Source organism: Ambystoma mexicanum, chromosome 2q (genome assembly GCF_040938575.1).
Source record: "Ambystoma mexicanum isolate Mex_15411 chromosome 2q, UKY_AmexF1_1, whole genome shotgun sequence".
In the NCBI taxonomy this organism is placed as follows: domain Eukaryota; kingdom Metazoa; phylum Chordata; class Amphibia; order Caudata; family Ambystomatidae; genus Ambystoma; species Ambystoma mexicanum.
This window is the reverse complement of record NC_090924.1, coordinates 959,757,798-959,777,296: the sequence shown is the minus strand read 5'-3', so window position 1 is coordinate 959,777,296 and position 19,499 is coordinate 959,757,798. Positions and strand designations below refer to the sequence as shown.

Below are 19,499 nucleotides of genomic sequence, written 5' to 3'. Positions count from 1 at the left end.
CAGGTCCAGTGTCCTTAGGACACCTCCATTTGGTTTGACTACGAACATGCCGACCACTGCGCCTGTTCTACGGACGGTTCCATCTTGGCTGCGGACGATACGGACAGGTATAGTGTCCTTAGGACACTCCCATTTTGCTCATTTACAGACATACTGGACACCTGGTGTGTTCTACGAAAATGTTTTATCTCGTTTGTGAGCGGTACAGAGAGGTACAATGTCCTTAGCAGTCCCATTCTGTTCATTTACGCACAACTTGCACAGATGGTGCATTCTATCATCAGTTCCATCTTGGTTGGCATTGGTACGGGTAGGTGTATTGCTGTTAGAACATCCATATTCTATTGCCTACGGCTAGCTCGAACAGGCGCGCTGTTCGCGAACATTTTAAGTCTTTTTTAAAAAAAATAATTCCTCAAACCCTTCCTCTACAACAAATATACAAAAACTTTCTAAAAACACACACACACTTCTATCAAGATAAATACAAGGGGATGCAGATACTGACACAAATATAGGGGAATTAGGGTTCAGCACAGGCTGATTGTGAGGAGATGATTTGTGTGGGGAAGAAATGATGGATGTTTCATCAAAACGTCTATTTTCTTCTTGAAGGTTTGGGGACGGTTCACTAGGAAATGGAGAAGGGGGGCAGGTACAGGTGGGATAGTGATAACATATTTTTCCCCTCACAAATTCCTCCACAAATTTTCTTAAACTGTTAAAATTGTCATTGAGTGTGTCCATTTTCAGTTCTATCCTTTTCAGCCTGTCTTCCTCTGTGTCGTTTGTTGGCCTTTCTTCTTTTTTTTCCTGGTCTGTTAAAAATATATATAAATATATGTTAAATGCCCCCCAAATACTGATCATTATTTTCCCTATACACAGCACTGTGTACCGTTACTATCGCTATCTTCGGACATTTCCCCATGCAGAAAATTCTCCTCCAGCCTCTCCAAAGTACTGCATATTTCTGTGTTAAAAGAACAGAAATAAATTATTTTTTCTGCCCCTCATACCAACAAAACTACACACACACACATAAGAAAAAGGAAGTTCACTTACTATTTTGTTGTAATTACTTTTGGTTGCAGTGGGTGCGTCTACTGTCGGTCCTGGCTGCAGAGTTTCTGTGCCGTAATTACGTTGGAGTCATACTTTCTTTTTTTTATGCTATAATCCATTTCATTCTACATGGTCATTAAATGCATGGTTTTTGTTTCAGACGTTTAGGTTTCCCTATTTATTTACTAGTACTTATGTCTTTTTGTGTCCTTTTTCAAAGTTGAGCATTTTTTGTGTAAGACAATAGTACAATTTCAGATACCCCCTGACTTTTTGGGCACTTTTGACCTCGTCCGCAGACATGCGCTCAGTCCGTGCCTTTCCATTATCAATAGTGAGGGGGTTCTGTATGTTCTATGTTACATGTATAAAGTAAGCACATTATACTACATATCTCCCAAGATCACATGATGATAGTGTATATTCAGCAAAAAAACTTTATTCACACAATGTTATGATTAGATTCCCCTTAAAAAAACCTGTGAAATTCACACAAAAAAAACTTTGTTATGGGGACGTTATGGTTAAGTTGCACTACTAAAAACCTGTGAAATTCACTAAAAAAACTTTATAAATGTGACACTGTGGTTCGCAGTAAAACCGAAAAACCCCTCAAATTCGCCAGTTATGGTAGCCTAAGCAACCATAACTGCCCACACCACTCTGCACTGCTAACACTAACACCCAGAACATCAAAGATGACATCACAAATGTCATTGATAACATCACTTCAGAGAAAACCTGTTTCTGGCTGAGGGAAAAACTTCACAAAGGAAAACCCCACTTCCAGCCTGGACATCACATCTCCCATCTAATGACTCCGCAATAAAATGGAGTGCTGCTAAAGGTGTCAAAATTCGTATTATCCAGACCTGCTGGCTAGGAAAGCAGGGACTTCAAAGAAAGCTATCCTTGGCTGGAACATGACTAAACGGTGTAAAGACTGGGGGCACCCACTTCAAAGAGCACACTACCAACTTCAACGAGACTTGTAAAACCTCTGGTCAAAGGCTGACAGATGGCTGTGCTGGATGAAGCAGATCTCCCATTTGCTGAACATGAACACTCCCAATTAATTTAAAAGACTATTATCATTTAGGCCTTTTTTGCAGCAACCATACTGTGGATTGATTTCATTTTTATACAATTGTGTATGTAATTTCCAGATATATGTATCTACCTCTGACTCTGGGAAATGTAATGGCCAATTAGACTAGGTTCCCGGCTGATCGGAACATGTTCCAAACGTGAGAGTTGGTGAAAAGTTGGAAAATGAAATTAAGGATATGCTTAATAACTTCCATCTTCATACCTGTTGTAATGTTTATGGAAACTGCAGTAATGTGCCACATGGCCATGCTAGATCGTACGGATTTGGTGGTCGGCTTATCTAATTCTCCATGATCAGCTAAAACAGAAAATATGTTTAGTAGGGCAGTTGCTAGTACAATTATGAAGTTGTTCTACATAACTAGTTTTTGCCAAAAAGTTGAAAATAGAACAAAGGATGATGACAAATGGGAATAGACATAAATTGTTCCCGACTCCTAAACCAATCCTGACTTCGAGGCGGGGTTGGGAGGAGAGTGAAAGGTAACTGTCCAATCCTAGTGGCAGGGAATTGTAGGGTACTTCCCCGAGATTGTAAAATTGGTGATGTCATTTCTGCTATATAAGAGGGGCTTCTCTAGGTCAGGACACACACAAAAACCACAGAGACAGAAAATCCTTAGTCTATGTAGCCAAAAATATCAGTTTAATTAATTCCCCATTTGGCAAAACACTACGGGGTGACTTTTGTTAAAATTTGAAATTAACAAAGCTCACTTCCCAGCTTGCGCTGTGAACAATAGCCTATAATTTAATTCGGTAATCCTTGTGGTCCAGCTGACCCCGACTTCTTTAAGGAAGAGGGAAGTCTTTGTTCTTAAATCAGTCCAACCGTTTTTATCCAGCTTCCCCAAAACAGGCCTTTCAGTAAGGGGGGGTCTGAAATCCAAAATTCCCCAAACCATTCCAATTTTTCTGTCTGACTTCCCAACCTAGACCAAAGCAAGGGGGGGGGGAGTGCTGAAAAACAAAGCGAGAAATCACCCTTGGTTTATTTTGAACCAAATGTGTGGCCGAAATTATAATTGCCATATATATTTTTACCAATCTTGAAATCCTACTGCTAGCCTTTTAAGCCTGCTGGAAAATCCAAATCGCACAACCTTATATAAGATCCCTCTTTATTGATTAGTGTAATTATTTTGCAAAGTCAGATTTACAGAAAGAATTGAGTCTGTGTTCTTTTTAACTCACTTTTGTAATTTATTTGTGCTGAGAGAAGTTGATGGTGTGTGCCACGGATAAAGTGGTGTTTTTGACATTTTCATGTTCATTTCTATTATTTTTAATTTCAATAAATACAAATATATTTCTTGTACACTGGCCTGGTTCTTGGCTCATTGTTAGCGCAGGGGCGAGAAATCCAAGGGGATGACATGTGTCTGAGAAAGGGCTAAAAAAAGAATCTGTTAAACAGTTTGTTGAATAACCACTTGAGTGGGGAGGGAAGGGATTCCTGGTGCCGAGGGTGGCTTTTCAATAAACCGTTACAGATATGACATTTATAACTCGCCTATACACAAATGTTTCAAGGCGCGACGAGGCAAGGGAGGGGAAGCAGGAGGACAGGACAAAGATCTTACTAGGCATAGCAAATTGAGATTGTGCAAGTTCACGGGAGAGGGAAGGGGAAAAATGCCAGGGGAAGGGGAGGAGGAGCGAGTCCAGGGCACGGGATCAAAAACAAGTAGTGCAGCCAGCAGGTGGCAGTGCAAGGGTTAAGTATAGACAACTAGTGTCTGATAAGTGCAGTGCAAGGGACTGTATGGTTGCAGATACAGACCCAAGTGCAAGGGTTGCCAGGAGGAAGTGCAGGTGTGCAACTGGGAGGGTAGGGACCTGGGCTTGAAGTTCAGAGGGTAGCCAGGTGACCAGTGCAGTAGCAGACAGGAGACAGCAGGGAAGAGGACGAGAGAAGGCAGAAGCAAGGAGGGAAGTCTTGAGTTGCTTCCGGAACCGGAGATGTTCTGTTTAAGTTTCAGAGAGGCAGGGGGTTGTTCCAGAGGGAGGCGCCAGCCAAAGAGAGAGATCGGCCCCCAACTCGTTGCTTGGAGAAGCAAATTGCCATTTGCAACTGTGGGACACTTTTTCACTGGTGCCCGAGACAATTGTATGCCCCAGTCCGACCCTGTTTTGAAACATGCTGTATAGTTATATTCTTGTAACCACATGCTCAGCCTGGATGTGGTCCTGCAACGCCCAATCACCATAGGCACCTGGAGAAGCAGCTTGCAGTATTTATGGATAGGTGTCCCGTGCCCCCTTGCGGAAGTATTCCACCCTTCATCACCACACCAGTAACAAACTCTATCAGGGAGAATACCTTTACTCAGCTTCCGTCCCCTCCCTAGAAGCATAATCACCTCTGTGCCACTGCCTTTTTGCAAGAGGACAGCCCCAAGCCCTTAACGCTCGCATCCACAGTGATGGTCGCTGGTTGCTTTAACTCAATACTCCCAGGATTGGGAGCTTGGTATGTCTCTTGCTTTATCTCATACAGGAGCACCATGACACTCTGGCCATGGATGAGGTAAAGGCCCTATAAAAATGAACACCCCCCTTACTTGCTGCATTGTAGAACACACTCAAAACAATCTCCCTACCGAGAGGACTGCTTTTAGTTGTAATTAAGCAAACTTGTTAAACATCCCTCTGAATTTAATATATGTAATCTGAAGTGATTTTCCATGCATTTGTTTGGCAGATTATTGTAAGATGAAATGGCTGTTAAACATTAGGGGGTTTACACCCCCTGGCGTGCAACAATTAAGTCTTCAGTGCTGGTCACATGTTGGTTCAGGGCAGCCTCGCTTGGTGGGGTCTCTCCTTCATTACCCATCAAGTGAAGGTCCGCCTCAACGGAGACATGATCATGCAATCACACAATATTAGCATAACAATCCCTCTTACAGTCATTATTGCACACAGGTGCCTTATTACTAGCCATCCACATGGGCACAATTAATGTTCACTTGCAGGACGGACATCTCATTGAGTTTGGCACTTGCTGCTGAGATTTGTTTTGATACTTTGTGAAGACTGGAGGGCGTGGTCTGTACTCCTGCTCTCTATATGGTAGAGGTGAGGCACAGAGGATCCTAGCCAAGATTCTCTATTACAGTAGCAATGGACGAGCAATCAAGGCCTACCTTCTCAGGAGGTGATGGGGCTGGTTCCTAAGTACAGTGCAGTCCCCAAGCACCCACAAAGGAATGTCCACACACTGTATTAGTTAAAACACAGTCTTTATATAATTAAGGTTCATGGTTATGGACACTATCACGATAACACACTTTGTACTTGGTTATCTACAATGGCAAATATACCATTCTACGTGGTACCACAATCACTAATCTATCTCTTTAAAGTGCATCAACTGTACGGTTAAATGCCACACAAATCAGTTTGTAAAGGAAACCAACAATAGATATAAGAGGAAAGCAGTTGGTTAGAACAATTGGCAGAAAGCTGGCCTCATTACCTAGACACAGTTCTGTGTGGAGAGCCCCCCACCTGGGCAACATGGAGAATACATATACATCACAAGCCCAGTCCATATATTGTTCACAAGAGTCTTTCCAATAGTTCAGCAACCCCAAAGTACCTGGTGTTGTAGAGTTCCTTGTCAGGAAATCGACGACCCTTCTTGAGTGCACTCCCTTTAAGGCACAAGCCACGGGTCGTCGAACGTCTGGCGATGAACAGGGTGAACTACGGCAGTGAAGTGGCAGCCTCGTTCTAAGTGGTGCTCGTCGACGACAGAGCGTAGTACAGTGCAGTCCCCAAGCACCCACAAAGGAATGTCCACACACTGTTTTAGTTAAAACATACTCTTTGTATAATTAAGGTTCAAGGTTATATACACAATCACAATAACTCACTTTGTGCTCAGTAAATCTACAATGGCAAATATATACAGTTCTAATTCACAATTATTATTAGATTCCATTAAAGTGCATCAATTGTACTCCGGTTAAATGTCACACAAATAACTTAATTAAAGTAACCAACAATAGGCATAAGAGGAAAAGCAGTTGGGTAGAACAATTGGCAGAATACTGGCCCCTACCGATAGACGCAGTTCTCTGTGGAGATCCCCACCTGGGCAACCTGTAAAGTAAAGATATATCACAAGCCCAGTCCATATTTTGTTCTATAAGTCTTATTTCCTTCTATAATGTTTCTACCACCCCAATCTACCTGGACTAGCAGAGTTCGACGACGAGTCATCGATGGATGCTTCTTGAGCGGCTCCCTTTAAAGAAGGAGCCATGGATCGTCGAGATCCCTCGAAGAAAGTGAACTCGGCGTCGATGCGGCAGCTCCGGTCCCAGCAGTGCTCATTGACGACGGAGCGAAGACGTCCTGCAAGGAACAGGCGTGCAGGGCACCTCGACATCGATAGTTCAGGACCGCAAAGAGTTTGAAGAACTGTGGCCCAGCAAGGGCGTTGAGTCGTCCGGCGTCTCTGTGGTCTTTAGGTGGTGGGAAACCCACTGGCGGATGCTCCTCGGCACGTCGACGGCCTCAACTTTTTCCGGCGGGACAAAGTGGTCGACGGTGCGAATGAGAGCGTCCTTGGATCAAAAAAGGTTGTTAGGCAACGGGAGCACTGCGGCTCCGGTCCGAGACGGCGGTCGGTGACAGACAACAGTCCGGGCGCTTCTCCTTGGGATTCCATGGCAGTCCCCGTCTCCGGTCGGCAGCCTTTCGTAGGTCTGTCTACCAGGGAGCTTTGGCAAAAATTAGCTAGTGCACGATGGTCCCTCGTAGCTCGGGGAGACGTCTCCTTACCAGGTCCTCTCTTGGATCAATTCTTGGAGACACAACCGCTTTCAGATCGGTGAAGTAGAGCAACAGCAATTCTTCTCTTCCAGAGGGCTTCAAGGTCAAGCTTCAGTTTCAACTCCAGTTTCTCTTCAGCTTCTGAACGATTTCTAGTAGTGAGAGGCCCACTGTTGATCTCCCAGTCATTTTGGTGGGTCAAACTCAGGCAACCAATCACTCAGAAGGGCATTCAGCAGTCAGTCAGGCAATCAGGCGCATAGTGCCTTCAGGCCATTCTTCTCCATCCAGACACTCACAACACAGAATGTGGATTCGGACAAGTACCACGCCATCCAACACTACACACTGCATTCATACCAGTTTCGGGCAGGGCTGTCTCAGTCATTGTGTCAAACACCAGATACCAGACATCCACAACAAGAAGTGTCTATTCGTCACACACTCCATTCACCCAGGTCCCACCCACAGGTGTACCCACAACATACATCTGTTGGAAAGGCTCCAGCCAGTCTGTTCGGCACTTCCCCACACTACCATTTATGGAACTTCCACCCAACAGCCAGTCAGGGGTAAGGGATATAATCAGGGCTTCCTGTGACTTCAGGAAGATCAAGGTAACAGGCGATGGAAGGCAAGAGGCCACAGGAGCCATCTTGTTTCCATCAGGAATCTACCGATTCCAATGACAGGGCCTGGGCATCCCAAAAAGGATGACGCTCAGGGCACTAGTCATTTCAGCACGGAGCTGAAACCTGCCCGTACACTTCTTTGTGGGCCACCCACAGGTGCCCAAAAACATTCACAAAGGGCACAGGGTTGTACCCCCAACCATGGGTGCCATAAGGGTATCCCATGGGTCTGTAAAACAAACCAAAAAAAGAGAGCTGCAATGCCAGGAGTCCCACATGAACTCCTGTGCGGAAAACACAACAGAACACATGATATTTCCAGCATCACACACTTCAGGGCACATGTTCGAGTTCCTGGTGGGCTAACTTAGTTTTTCAACCCTCTGGGGCTGATACATTATGTACCATTACACATTGATACTATTAACACCACTGCTGTGAAGTAGGGTAGCAAGCACTGTAGAATAAATCTATGATGAGTTATGTTCTTTTTAGCATGGTCTGAGCACACATGTAAATGGTCTGATTCAGTGAGAAGTGTTTGCATACGCATGAATCCATTACCTAACGATGCAACTATGTTGGACATGATTGTAGGCTTCTACTATCTGTGTGGCAGGGCTGTGGATTGCTGTGGGGAACGTTCGAAGAATTCCGAAACTGGGATGCAGTACTATACAGCCCTGGCTGCTGCGGGTCTCCCAGTCCGCCCTCTTCGAGTAAAAATCTATTCAACTATATCCATCCTGTACACAAAGTGGATATTGAAATCTGCTTTTGCATGTTTTCTGCATTCACTTAAAAAAAGTGTAGACACCAAATGGCTACAAGTTGAAATGTATGCAACTATAAAAGATACAATTTAGTGAACTTACTGTTATAATTTTTGCGAAAATAATGCAAAACATCGGATGAGCTGCACCGTTGAAAAGCGCAGCCAGTGTACCAAACATAATGAACGGCCACTCTGACTTGTTCAAGCTCAAAATTCTGAAGAAGGAAACGTTTGGATGCTCTTCCTGTAAAAACAAAAACACAAACAACGATGATATGTTACTGCTAAACACGGAATTGATGATAAAGATGGAGGGAACTTCCCCGAGGGGTAATCAGATGGAAAAGGGTTTCATGCGGTTACCAACAATGACAAAATAAGCGTTGGCAAAGGCAGCAGTTGCCTTTTGTTTAGGCATCGGATAGGCATTTTGACAGTCACCCCCATGATGTCACTGCCTCGCCAAGAGTTGTCAACATCTGAAAAAGTATGCCCGTGCCTTAGCATATGTCAGTGCTTGGCAAATGCCTATTTAACACCTATATACAAACCATAACTGTTGGCTTGCCAATGCTTCAGTGCAAAGAACAGTTGTGAGGACACACATATTACCTCTACATCACACGGCCGATGGCATACTTGGTTAATCCATTTTTATTACATCAGAAACTCATATAATGCAGTAATTAAGCCATTCGCTCCCATAAGACTATTTAGAAATAACTTTGACAAGCCTTATACAGCACACAACTTGATGGTATTGTGCGAAAGAGCAAGCTCAAAAAGATCCCAGCGGGGTAGGGGTTTTGGGCTTGGAGTTGCGGGTAGGGGATGACAATGACCAAACCGATTAGCATGGCCATGGGCAGTAAATAGGTGAGTAAAAAAAACAAAGTCGACAGACCATGTGTCCCTACTCAAATTGCTGATGTTCCATCCGATCTGTTCTCCAATGCAGTCGTTTCAGTCCACAGTGCCACCTAACAGCCAACACTAAAAACATCAGTAGGGCTTCTCTCTTGCCACTATGCTGACTAAGCTGTGAAACTCCATATAGGAATCAGACCCTTGAATGACATCTCTCGTTCAGAAAAGCACACAACCCTGACTATTTCCGAAATCAGTCAAATACTGGAAGCCTGTAGAACTCGAAGAAGACATCACAGCCCACATTTCTGAAATGGCAGACAAGCAAGTCAACTAAATGATCCTATTGGCCAATTGAAGAAACCCCCACAGTTTTCAAGGGTAGAATCCAAAAGGGGAAACCTTCAAATAAAATCAGAGCCTTTCCTTCGTAGCCCATGTGATGCCTAATACATGGCCCGATCCCAAGCGAGCACAGCTCCCCCTACACAAGTGCAAATCCTGTCCCTGAGCACATTCAAGGTGAGAAAAAAACAGACTTTAAAAACACCTACCTCATGTTGTGAAGTAGAGGGCGCCTGCCCCTTTAAACGAAAATGAAACCAGGACAAGAGGGGTGAGGGGCGGGAGGGGAAAGCAGAAGGAGTTCAGTTACTGTTGAAATAAACAGAATGATTCCCTGGGCTGTCAGTCAGGAGAAGCACATCCCTACCTCGCAGAGGTTGCAGGAAGGGAGTGGAAGACCATGGGGTACCCCAGCCATGCACAACCTGAAGGTGGAGACCTTGCAGCTTGAGGGGTGGTGATGCAAGAGAAGTATGCAATAAAAGGGAGAAACCTATTGTTATAGAGCAGTAGGGATCTTCTGGGACTGTGGAGACAAATACCATTGTGTTTGCAGAGATGGAGATGCTTGTGAAGTCAGAGCTAGACTCGGTTGTCAGAGGAGCGGGATATGTCGGTTGGAGTGTAGGGAGAACAGTATCACCTTGGAGAGAAACGATAGGGGACATCATCTTGGGAATGGAGGATGGAGATTCTGTGAAGGACAAAGAGGACTGGGTTGCCCTCTCAATACAGAGACTCAGTTGTGGTAAAGGAGAGAGATCCTGTCCTTGAGGGACAGAGGGAGCGATTTTGAAGCACGGGGAGATAATGCAAACATGAGACAGATTTTGAAGTTGAGGTAGATATTGAGACAGAGAGCTACTGAAGTGGAGATGGATCCTGTGACAAGAGATATTGAGAAAGATACATTGTGAAGCAGTGAAACATCCGTGAGGAAAAGAGAGGAAAGACAGTAAATGACAGAATAAAGGACCAAGATTAGCGTAGACAATTCAGAGGGAAGAGCAAAGTGAGTAAAAGAGAGAAGTTGGAGAAAGAGAAAAAGAGAGTCGGACCAATCCAGGAAGAGGGCTGAAAACGGGGAGTTTCCAGTGGACCACGGTCCAGGGGAAATTGTTGAAGGTGATTAATGTACTCTTGCAGGGGGGAAGCATAGGGGTAGCAAGAGCGGAGGAAATCTTGGGAAGGAGAGAAGAGAAGTCAGTGGATGAGATCTGTGGCAAGCTTCTCTGCCATTCGCCACCACTAGCAAACCAGAGCCCCTGGCGAGCCCCAAACAGGTTCCCAGCCGGTCAGAAAACGTCCTTTTTTTCTACAGGAAGAAACCTCTGACGAAGAACCCTAGAAAGCAGCGCTCAGGGGAACCTCAGAAACACCTGCCTGTCGAGAAGCATTGTTTTCCACGGCTTGTGAACCCCTGCAGTCCAAGGAAAGGGTCAGAGTTCCAAACAATCCTTTCCCCAGATATCTCTCCAGGGAGAGATACCTCCTACTCGAGGAGGGAAGACTTGCTGAATGTTCCTTCTTTTGGGATGCCTGAATGATGCTGGAAGGACTTTTAACTTTTGAATTACACGTGCCAACAGACGTTTGGATTTATTGAGCTTTGTAACACTACACCCTTGTTGCCAAACCTCTAGTGAGTAATGGAGGTAGTTACCGTTCCTTTGAACAGTTTATTAAAAATCCCAGTGGCCCACTCCTTACTGTATACTGGTGTGAAGAAAGTGAGCGCCCTCACATTGAACATGGGTACGTTATTGGACAGAAAACCCGGCGCCCTCTCTGCATCTGCCGCTCTCGCATACAACGCCACAAACTCTCACAAAGCTCTCCTTCTTCTTGAGCCCCTCGACATTCAACTATAAACATTCTATGCATGCGGGTGCAGTAGGATATTATACATCACAATGCATGACATCAATGTATAAATGATAAAGGAATTACAGTACCAATAACATGAGTTATACCACACCAACCCCCTCCTTCAAATTTGAAAAGAAAAGAATGAGAACACAAGAAACAATATATACACCACAACCACACTATGTAAAACCTTAACAAAATATAAGCATAAAATTATATGCACACTACAAAATATTACTCACGAATAAGAATAAAAATTCAATTCAATATGTAGTCTCTAGACCACACAAAATTCAATTCATTATGTAGTCTTTGGACCACACCAGAAGCTTCTTGACCCTTACCCTCTGCAATGTCCTCTCATCTCTTCCCCAACTCCACCTCTTGTGGAAACATGGGTTCTCTCACCATTCCCACTTTCAACAGGCGTATCTCCTCCTAAACATTGTACTTCCCCTTCTTCATTCTCACCATCACCGATTCCAACACTTTCCCTCCTTGACTCAACCTGAGTATCTTCATCAAATAGATCAATGGCTCTTCTCTTCTTTTCCTCTACCATTCCACCAATCACATCACTACACGTCCATCTCCATCTGCTGACTCGGTCCATATTCCATACAGTGCCATTCTGAATCCTAACCGCACACCCAAATACTTCTGTTACTTTAACCGGATCAGAATACTTGGATTCTCCTTTTCTCACCATGCAACCCTTTTTTATCCTTATAAAATCACCTGGAATAATCTTCAATTTATTCCTCTGGTATTGCTCACCATCTCTTCTCAGAATTCTACCATCCCCTCTGTAATTGACCCAAACAGAGTTAAGCAAAGTATTTGGCACCCTAGCTCTCATCAATTCAAAAGGAGACTTGCCTGTTCATTTCCTGATAGCAACTCTGCTACTCCAAACTTTAACCTTGAGAGCTTCCTCAATGGGCATATTATTTCACACAGCCTGCTCTATGGTTTCCAATATAACTATATTACACCTCTCTACCATCCAATTGGGTTGGGGATGATAATAAGAAGAACATTTCCATTCAATTCCAGAATGCCTGGCAAACTCCATCATTTCCTTGTTTTTAAATTGTACCCCATTATCACTCACTATAGTTTTGGGAAAACCTTCCCTTCTGAACATTTGAAATTAAAATCTGACTACCTCAGTAGTATCAACCTTACCCACCAATTTAACCTCAATCCACTTAGAACAGTAATCCACTAATATAATGATAAATCTCTTCCCATACATAAAATCTCCATATGGTCCTACAATGTCAATACCCAACTTTATCCAAGGTCATTCCACCTTAGTTATTTTGATAGGTTCATTTTTAAAACTCTTGCAACTCTTGTCGCAATTTCGGCATGGCCAACAATCTCTCACAAATCTCTCAACTGCTATGTCTACTCCTGGCCACCAATATTTGGCCCTAACATTAACTTTGGTACCCGAGATACCAGGATGTCCTTGGTGAGTTTTTCAACTAACTCCGAACGCAACACCTGGGGAGGAATCAATTCATCCCCCCTAAGTAACAATGTGTCTTCAACGGAACACTCATCCCTGAACTCCCAGCATTTCAAACACTTCTCATGTAAATTATTTTTCTCCAGCCATCCACACCTGGTGTAATCAATGACTTTAGACAAAACCTGATCCTTCTTTAATTCTTTTAACCATTCTTCCTTAGAAGTTACCTCCACCACAGCTGCCATCACCTCCATCTCTTCATTGATCTCTCCATTGGAGCCTTTGAAAGGTAACCTTGACAAAACATCTGCCACTAAGTTCCTCTTCCCTGGGACATATCTCACAGTAAAATTATAGTCTTGTAATTTGAGACTTAATCTGGCTAATCTCGGGGATGCTTTGCACATGCCCTGAACCAATAAAACCTCTACTAAAGGTTTATGGTTGGTCTGAACCATACATTTGTTTCCCCATAAGTACTTTCTAAAATATCCAATCGCCCACACACAAGTCAGCATTTCTCTTTCTATGACTGAGTATCTACCTTCTGTGTCTGTGACCGCTGTGGATGCATGACTGTTTCTTGTCCCAATTCTGAAATTTGGGATAGTACAGCACCCAAACCATTTCCGCTAGCATCTACCGTGAGTTTGGTTTGTCTTCAAAAAACAAAACCCCCTAACTCCGCTGTTTCACATATACTTTTCTTAATGAATTCAGCTACACTTTTACATTCTTCATCCCATGTAAATTTGATGTCCTTCCTCATTAACCTTCTTAGTGGTTCTGTAATGCTGGCAAAGTTTTGTACAAATCTATTATAATACTCGCAAAATCCCAAAAATGATCTCAATTCATCTTTGTTGATCGGATCAGGGGAGTCTCTTGATTGCTTTCATAGCTTCTATTTTGGGCTTTTACCCCTTACCATTCACCATATGTCCCAAATACTCACCTTCTTCAACCTTAAACTTACATTTGTTTCTCTCAACAATCAAACCTTTAGCACCCAGTCTACCTAATACACATTCAATCTACGATCATGCTCTTCCAATCCTTTACCAAAAACAATAATATCATCTTGATATACCAACATCCCAAAGAAACCCTTCAAAGTGTGCGCCATTGTTCTCTGGAATACGGCTGCTGCAGACGCCAATCCAAAAGGCATCCATTTATAACGATATAACCCAAAAGGTGTAATAAAGGCTGTGATGTCTCTGCAATCCTCAGTTAGTACTATTTGATGGTAAGCATTCGATAGGTCCAGGGTAGTAAAGGTATCTGCACCTTCAATACAGTTTAGCATTTCAGAGATTATGGGCATGGGATAGATGTCTACTGTGATATTTTTATTCACGTCCCTTAAATCCACGCATATCCTTAGTTTCCCGTTTTTCTTCATGGCCACTACGATGGGGCTTGAAGATTCGATTTTCTCAATGATGTCTTCTTCCTCAAGTCTTTGCAGTTCTTGCTCAACTTTGTCAATCAGAGCGATCGGTATAGGCCTGGCTTTCTTATGAGCCAAGGGTACTGCTCCTCTTCTTAATCTTATCCTGTGTGCAAAATTCTTCAGCAATCCCAATTTTGTCCGGAACACATCTCTTGAAACTGTATCCTTAATGTCTATCTGTTCACTATTGCTCTTCACCAATAATATAGGCGCTTTTTCGTAGTGCCGCTGTAACGCTCACCTGATTCCCGCAGAGGCGCCGGTCTTGACTGGGTGAATGCCGTATCTTCAAAGGTGATGTGTAACACACGGTTGGCTCTTTGGGCTGGACCTCTGTGCACTGTATGTCTGACTCGAAGAGTAAGATGTCTGCAGATAGAAAATATGGGATTAATGAACTGGGGTTATTGGGTGCCTCTCTCCTCTTCCCTTTCTCTTCTCCTGTAGAACCCCAAAGGTTAACACCCTCACCTTAGGTAAGTGAACGCCGAGCTCTCCATCTGCCTCGGGGCAGGGTGCCGTAACCAGTTTCTTCACTGGATAAGGGTGCAGGCCTCTTGACCTCAGAGGACTGCTGTCCGTCGTTAACTGCACGAACGGTAAGTTCTGGGCACTTCAAATGTCTTAAAAGTCTTTTGTAATGATATCTCTTGTTTTGCAGGGTTCCGGCGATGGCGGATGGCGGGCTGATGAGAGTTGAGGATCGAACCCGCGTGAGGAATAGCAGCGCCTGGAAGCACGTAAGTAAGCACTTGTAGCCTGCTTCACGATGCGCACTAACTGTCCCTTTTATCTTGCAGGTACAAGTTCGGAGCTTTAGAGAAGCTGAAGGGTGCTGGAATACCCACTGGATTCGGCGTGGGAAGGAGTAATGGCACGTGAGTAATAAAGTTGCCCAATGTCTTTAAACGCACCTTCTTTTGTCTTTCAGCTGTGGGATGCAGCGCCGAAGGCCTCCCGAGCGTGCGAAGAGCTGGTAAGCTTTTGTCTTTCAGATGCCGGAATGCAGTGCGAAGACCTCCGGAGCATGCGAAGAGTAGGTAAGCCTTTGTCTTTCAGATGCCGGAATGCAGCGCGAGGCGTTGGTGACAGCCGATGGACCAGGTAAGAGATGCGCTGCCACTGAAGACCGTAGTGCTAATCTGTTCTTTCTTTGTCTTTACAGGTGCTGCTGAAGACTGGATTCCAGGATGGTAAGCCTTTGTTCGCTTAGGCCCAGGATCAGAAGCAGAAGACACGATGAGCGTTCTGCTGCAGAGAATGCAGAATAACGCAAAGCAAGATTCATCCATCGGGTGTGGTTTAAATAGCCTCCTGTAGTGCTTAGGTGTCTCCTTCCACAGCCACGCCTAGGTAAGAAAAGAGTTCCTGCTTTCCAGAAGAGTTCCAGTGTTCTGAACCTAGGGAGTGGCTCCTGCCCCACCCAACAGGAAAAGTAGTCCCAAACAGAAGAGGATCAGGGGTTCAACTGGCAGGTAAGTAAGCAGCATGGTCTGCTACAGGTAAGTCCACCCAAGCATTATGAGCCCGGCGCTTCCAGCGCTGGGACTGGGCATCTTTATGAGCCTGGTGCCACTGGCGCCAGGACAGGGTCCAAAAGGTCCCAATTGGGACTGGCTGGCACTCGGAACCGGGGTTATGGGTCTGCTTCCAAGGGAGTCGGGCAAGTCCTGATCTTTTGGAAGCAGAGATCATGACAGCCGCTTGATTTCTCCATCCAATTACATTCACTCCTTTCTCCGCTATGTAGACTATTATTTGGGCCTGGCGAGCTTTGAATTGCACAATAATGGTAAACCACCCTTTGATCTGAATTTTGGACCCTCTAAACCCTCCTGGGTTTATTATGTCTGTTTGTTTAAGCATACACTTCAATCCTTCACTCACAGTCTTTGCCAGGTTCTCTTAGTGATGATTGTGTAAGGTGAGCAACTGTCCACCATGACCACCATAGCCATTAGTTTCCAATTATCTAAAGTAATTTCGCAACGTGGGCACTTCAACTCTTCCCCAGGTGGTTGGCGAATCACTATAACTCTTTTCTTATCCGACTCCTCTTCTTCTTGTACTATTGATACTCTCTTCTTTCTCCTACATGTGACAACAAAGTGTCCTTTAGCTACACAGTTTCCAGTTTTGTCTGATCGCTGGGCAATTCCTAGAATTCCAATAATGCCCCATTCTACCACAATTGAAACATCTGTCTCCTTCTTTACTTTGTGAAGAATATATTCTTGGGTCACTTTTCACCCCCAGCTTTTTGAAATTTCTTTTGACTTCTTTGTGGTCTCTTTGGTGTGGACTGCATTTACAAACCCTTGCTCCTCAACTTCTTGCATCTGTTTACTATTGCTCTATAAGGAGTTTTGGGCTGCTTCTAGCTTCTTATCCTTCCTTTTCTTTTGAACATTATTGACTAGATTTCCACCTTTTTTGCTATTGCCAAAGTCTCTGGCAGCAATGGATTCCCCACCATCCATAGTTTATCTTGAATCAGTGGATCTCTGGCGTGGATTATGATTTGATCTCTTATAAGCCCCTCAAGGGTAATGCCATTTCCAAAATGACATGTCCGAGCTAATATTTTAAGAGCTGACACATATTCTTCAATGCTTTTGTGCTCTTTTTGTGCTCTGGTATAGAAATGGTATCTGTTGATAGATACATTTGCTTCTGGTGTGTAGTATTTGTCCAATTTTCTTAAAGCGTTCTCATGCTCGTCACAGTCTCCTGCTTCATCAACAGGTAGTTCTGGGAGTTCCCTATACTTCCTTTGTCCTTCTAGAGCTAGGGCGTGTAGTAACAGTAGTTTCTTCTTTTGGGGATGTCAACCCCTCTTGTTCTACAGTTTTTGTATAGTTAACCCAAAATTCTCTCCATTCTGCCCATGTAACTGCCGGTTGGCCCGGGCCAGGCAAGAAAATTGCTGGCGGCTGAATGCTGATGCCTTGCATAGTTTATCTCTGTTCAGTTGTACTTCAACTGTATTTCTTCAGTTCCCTTTTTACTTAGTAGTTTTCTTGTTTTATACTGTGGTCATTTTTTGCGATCCTTTAATGTAAAGATTGTTTTTTTTTATACTGTGACAAGGAGGAGGCTGATCGACCAGTATTTTGCTGCTAGTTGCCTGACTTCCTTAATTTCTGTAATCCGAATCACGTGATGACGTGGTTTCTTTATGTACTTTCCTCTAATGTCTTGTGTCTATCAAATCAGCTTTTATAAATCAAGCTAACCGTATCGCCATCACCGCTTGCCCCTCCCTTCTTATCGTAGTGTTTCCTGAGTTTTGTTCGGCTTCCCGGATTCTCCAGGACAAATATAGACACATTGATCAAGGCAAAAAATAAGCGCTATCGCATCGCAATTTGCGATACGATACCGCTGGTTTGCGTTTTAAATTTAATATCATGTCGCAGAAACTGTGATATGATTTATGGCACTGAGCGCAGAGCTTAAAAGGCACAGATTACTGTGCCTGTTTATTTAAACTCTGCGCTCGGTGCACTGACAGTGTGCAGGCAGCAGGCAGCAGCTCCCGACTGGGCTAAATACATTGTATCAATGCATGAGCCCAGCCCGAGGGCGGCGTCGTAGTCACGCGGAGAAGACTTCAGCAGGAGCTCCCCAGCTCCACTCACAGACCCGGCTTCAATCCGAGGTAAGGAGTCATGCTGGGGTGCTTAGGGGAGGGTGGAGGAGGAGGGTGCAGGCCTTCTGCGAGCCCCTTGTCTGTGTAGCTGGTGTTAGCAAGTGGCCATGGCTAGGAAGAAATATTTCGCCTGTCCGTTCGGGTGGGAGAAATATTAATTCCAGCCACTTGCTAGTACCCAGCCCCACAGTAAAATGGCAAGCTGGCACATCGCCTTTCAAATATTCTTTCCTTCTTGTGATTCGCGAGAAGGAAGGAATATTTGAAATGCCCTCTGCAAGCAGGCTATGTTATTACTGCATGCCTGGGTGCTTAGAAAGTGGCTGGAAATAATATTTCTCCCACCCGAACGGACGGGAGAAATATTATTTCTGCCACTTTCCAAGCATCAGGCCTGCAGCATACTTGCCAACATTTTGTGGCCAAAAAGATGTAGGATTTTTCAAGTTTCAAAACTAATGCTTTGCATAACAATTAGATCACAGGAAAATACAAAACATACATTGTTGGCACCACTGGAGCGTTCTAAAATACACAACCCATCCAACAGCACAAGATGGAAAGATGTTCAAATGTTAAAAATGTATAATTCTGAATGTAAGTTAACACCAATTACCTACCTTCACAGAAGGTAATCACACAGAGCTGGTAGGCAACGTTTGCCACTGCTCTGTAGCAGCAGCCCGGGCAATAAATATTTATTCCTGCAGTGCAAGATAAATAACTGAACAACATGGAGACTGACACCCTCCTCAGTCTGATATGCAGATGATGTGTGATGGTGGCACGCTCTGCCACTTGCCTTCACTGGTGGTTCACCTAAGGCCTGTCCCGGCCAGAGTGCATGGCAAAGTCATGTAGCTGTCAGGTCACTGGATTAGTCTGAGCCCATCACTCAAGGTAATCACTTACCCACCCACCCCACAGACAAACTAATGTGTTGCATGTTTTGTCCTGGGCCGGACTCAAGCAGTCTGCCTTGGAGTCACATAAATTACCTGCCCCTGTAAAAAGCAGTAGGATATGTCACCCACATCTGTAGACAGTATGACTGCTTTAAAAGCAGTAGCCTACTGCCTAAATCAGTAGGGTTGGCAAGTACGCTGCAGTAATAACGTAGCCTGCTTGCAGAGGGCATTTTTAATTTTCTTTCAGTCTAGTTCTTAAAAGTGCCACAAGCGCTTTAGTCACGAGACTGAAAGAATATTTAAAATGCCATCTGCAAGCAGGCTATGTTGTTGGCCTGCGGTGACCAGACGTCCTGGTTTTTCCGGGACGGTCCCAGTATTTGGTGCTCTGTCCCCCTTTCTCAAGATTATGTTCCCATTGGAAACTGCAGTTGTCTCGTTTTTTGTAGTAGGTCTTTATAGCTTGCAGCAGGAATGCACAATCTCGCACAGAACACATGCTTTATTTTACAAATTAAGATAGTGCTAGTTTGTAATAAATGTATTATAATATGT

General features: G+C 44.2%; 1 protein-coding gene across 2 annotated transcripts in view; it reads right to left on the bottom strand.

The window, feature by feature from the left end:
• The window catches only part of LOC138569869 (ATP-binding cassette sub-family B member 5-like), a 1,230,756-nt gene that overhangs the window by 403,657 nt on the left and 807,600 nt on the right, over positions 1 to 19,499 (bottom strand). For both annotated transcript variants that reach the window (XM_069648261.1, XM_069648260.1), the window contains one exon: positions 8,468 to 8,611. In XM_069648261.1, the coding sequence (XP_069504362.1) occupies positions 8,468 to 8,611 (144 nt within the window). The remainder of the gene's footprint in view (positions 1 to 8,467; positions 8,612 to 19,499) is intronic.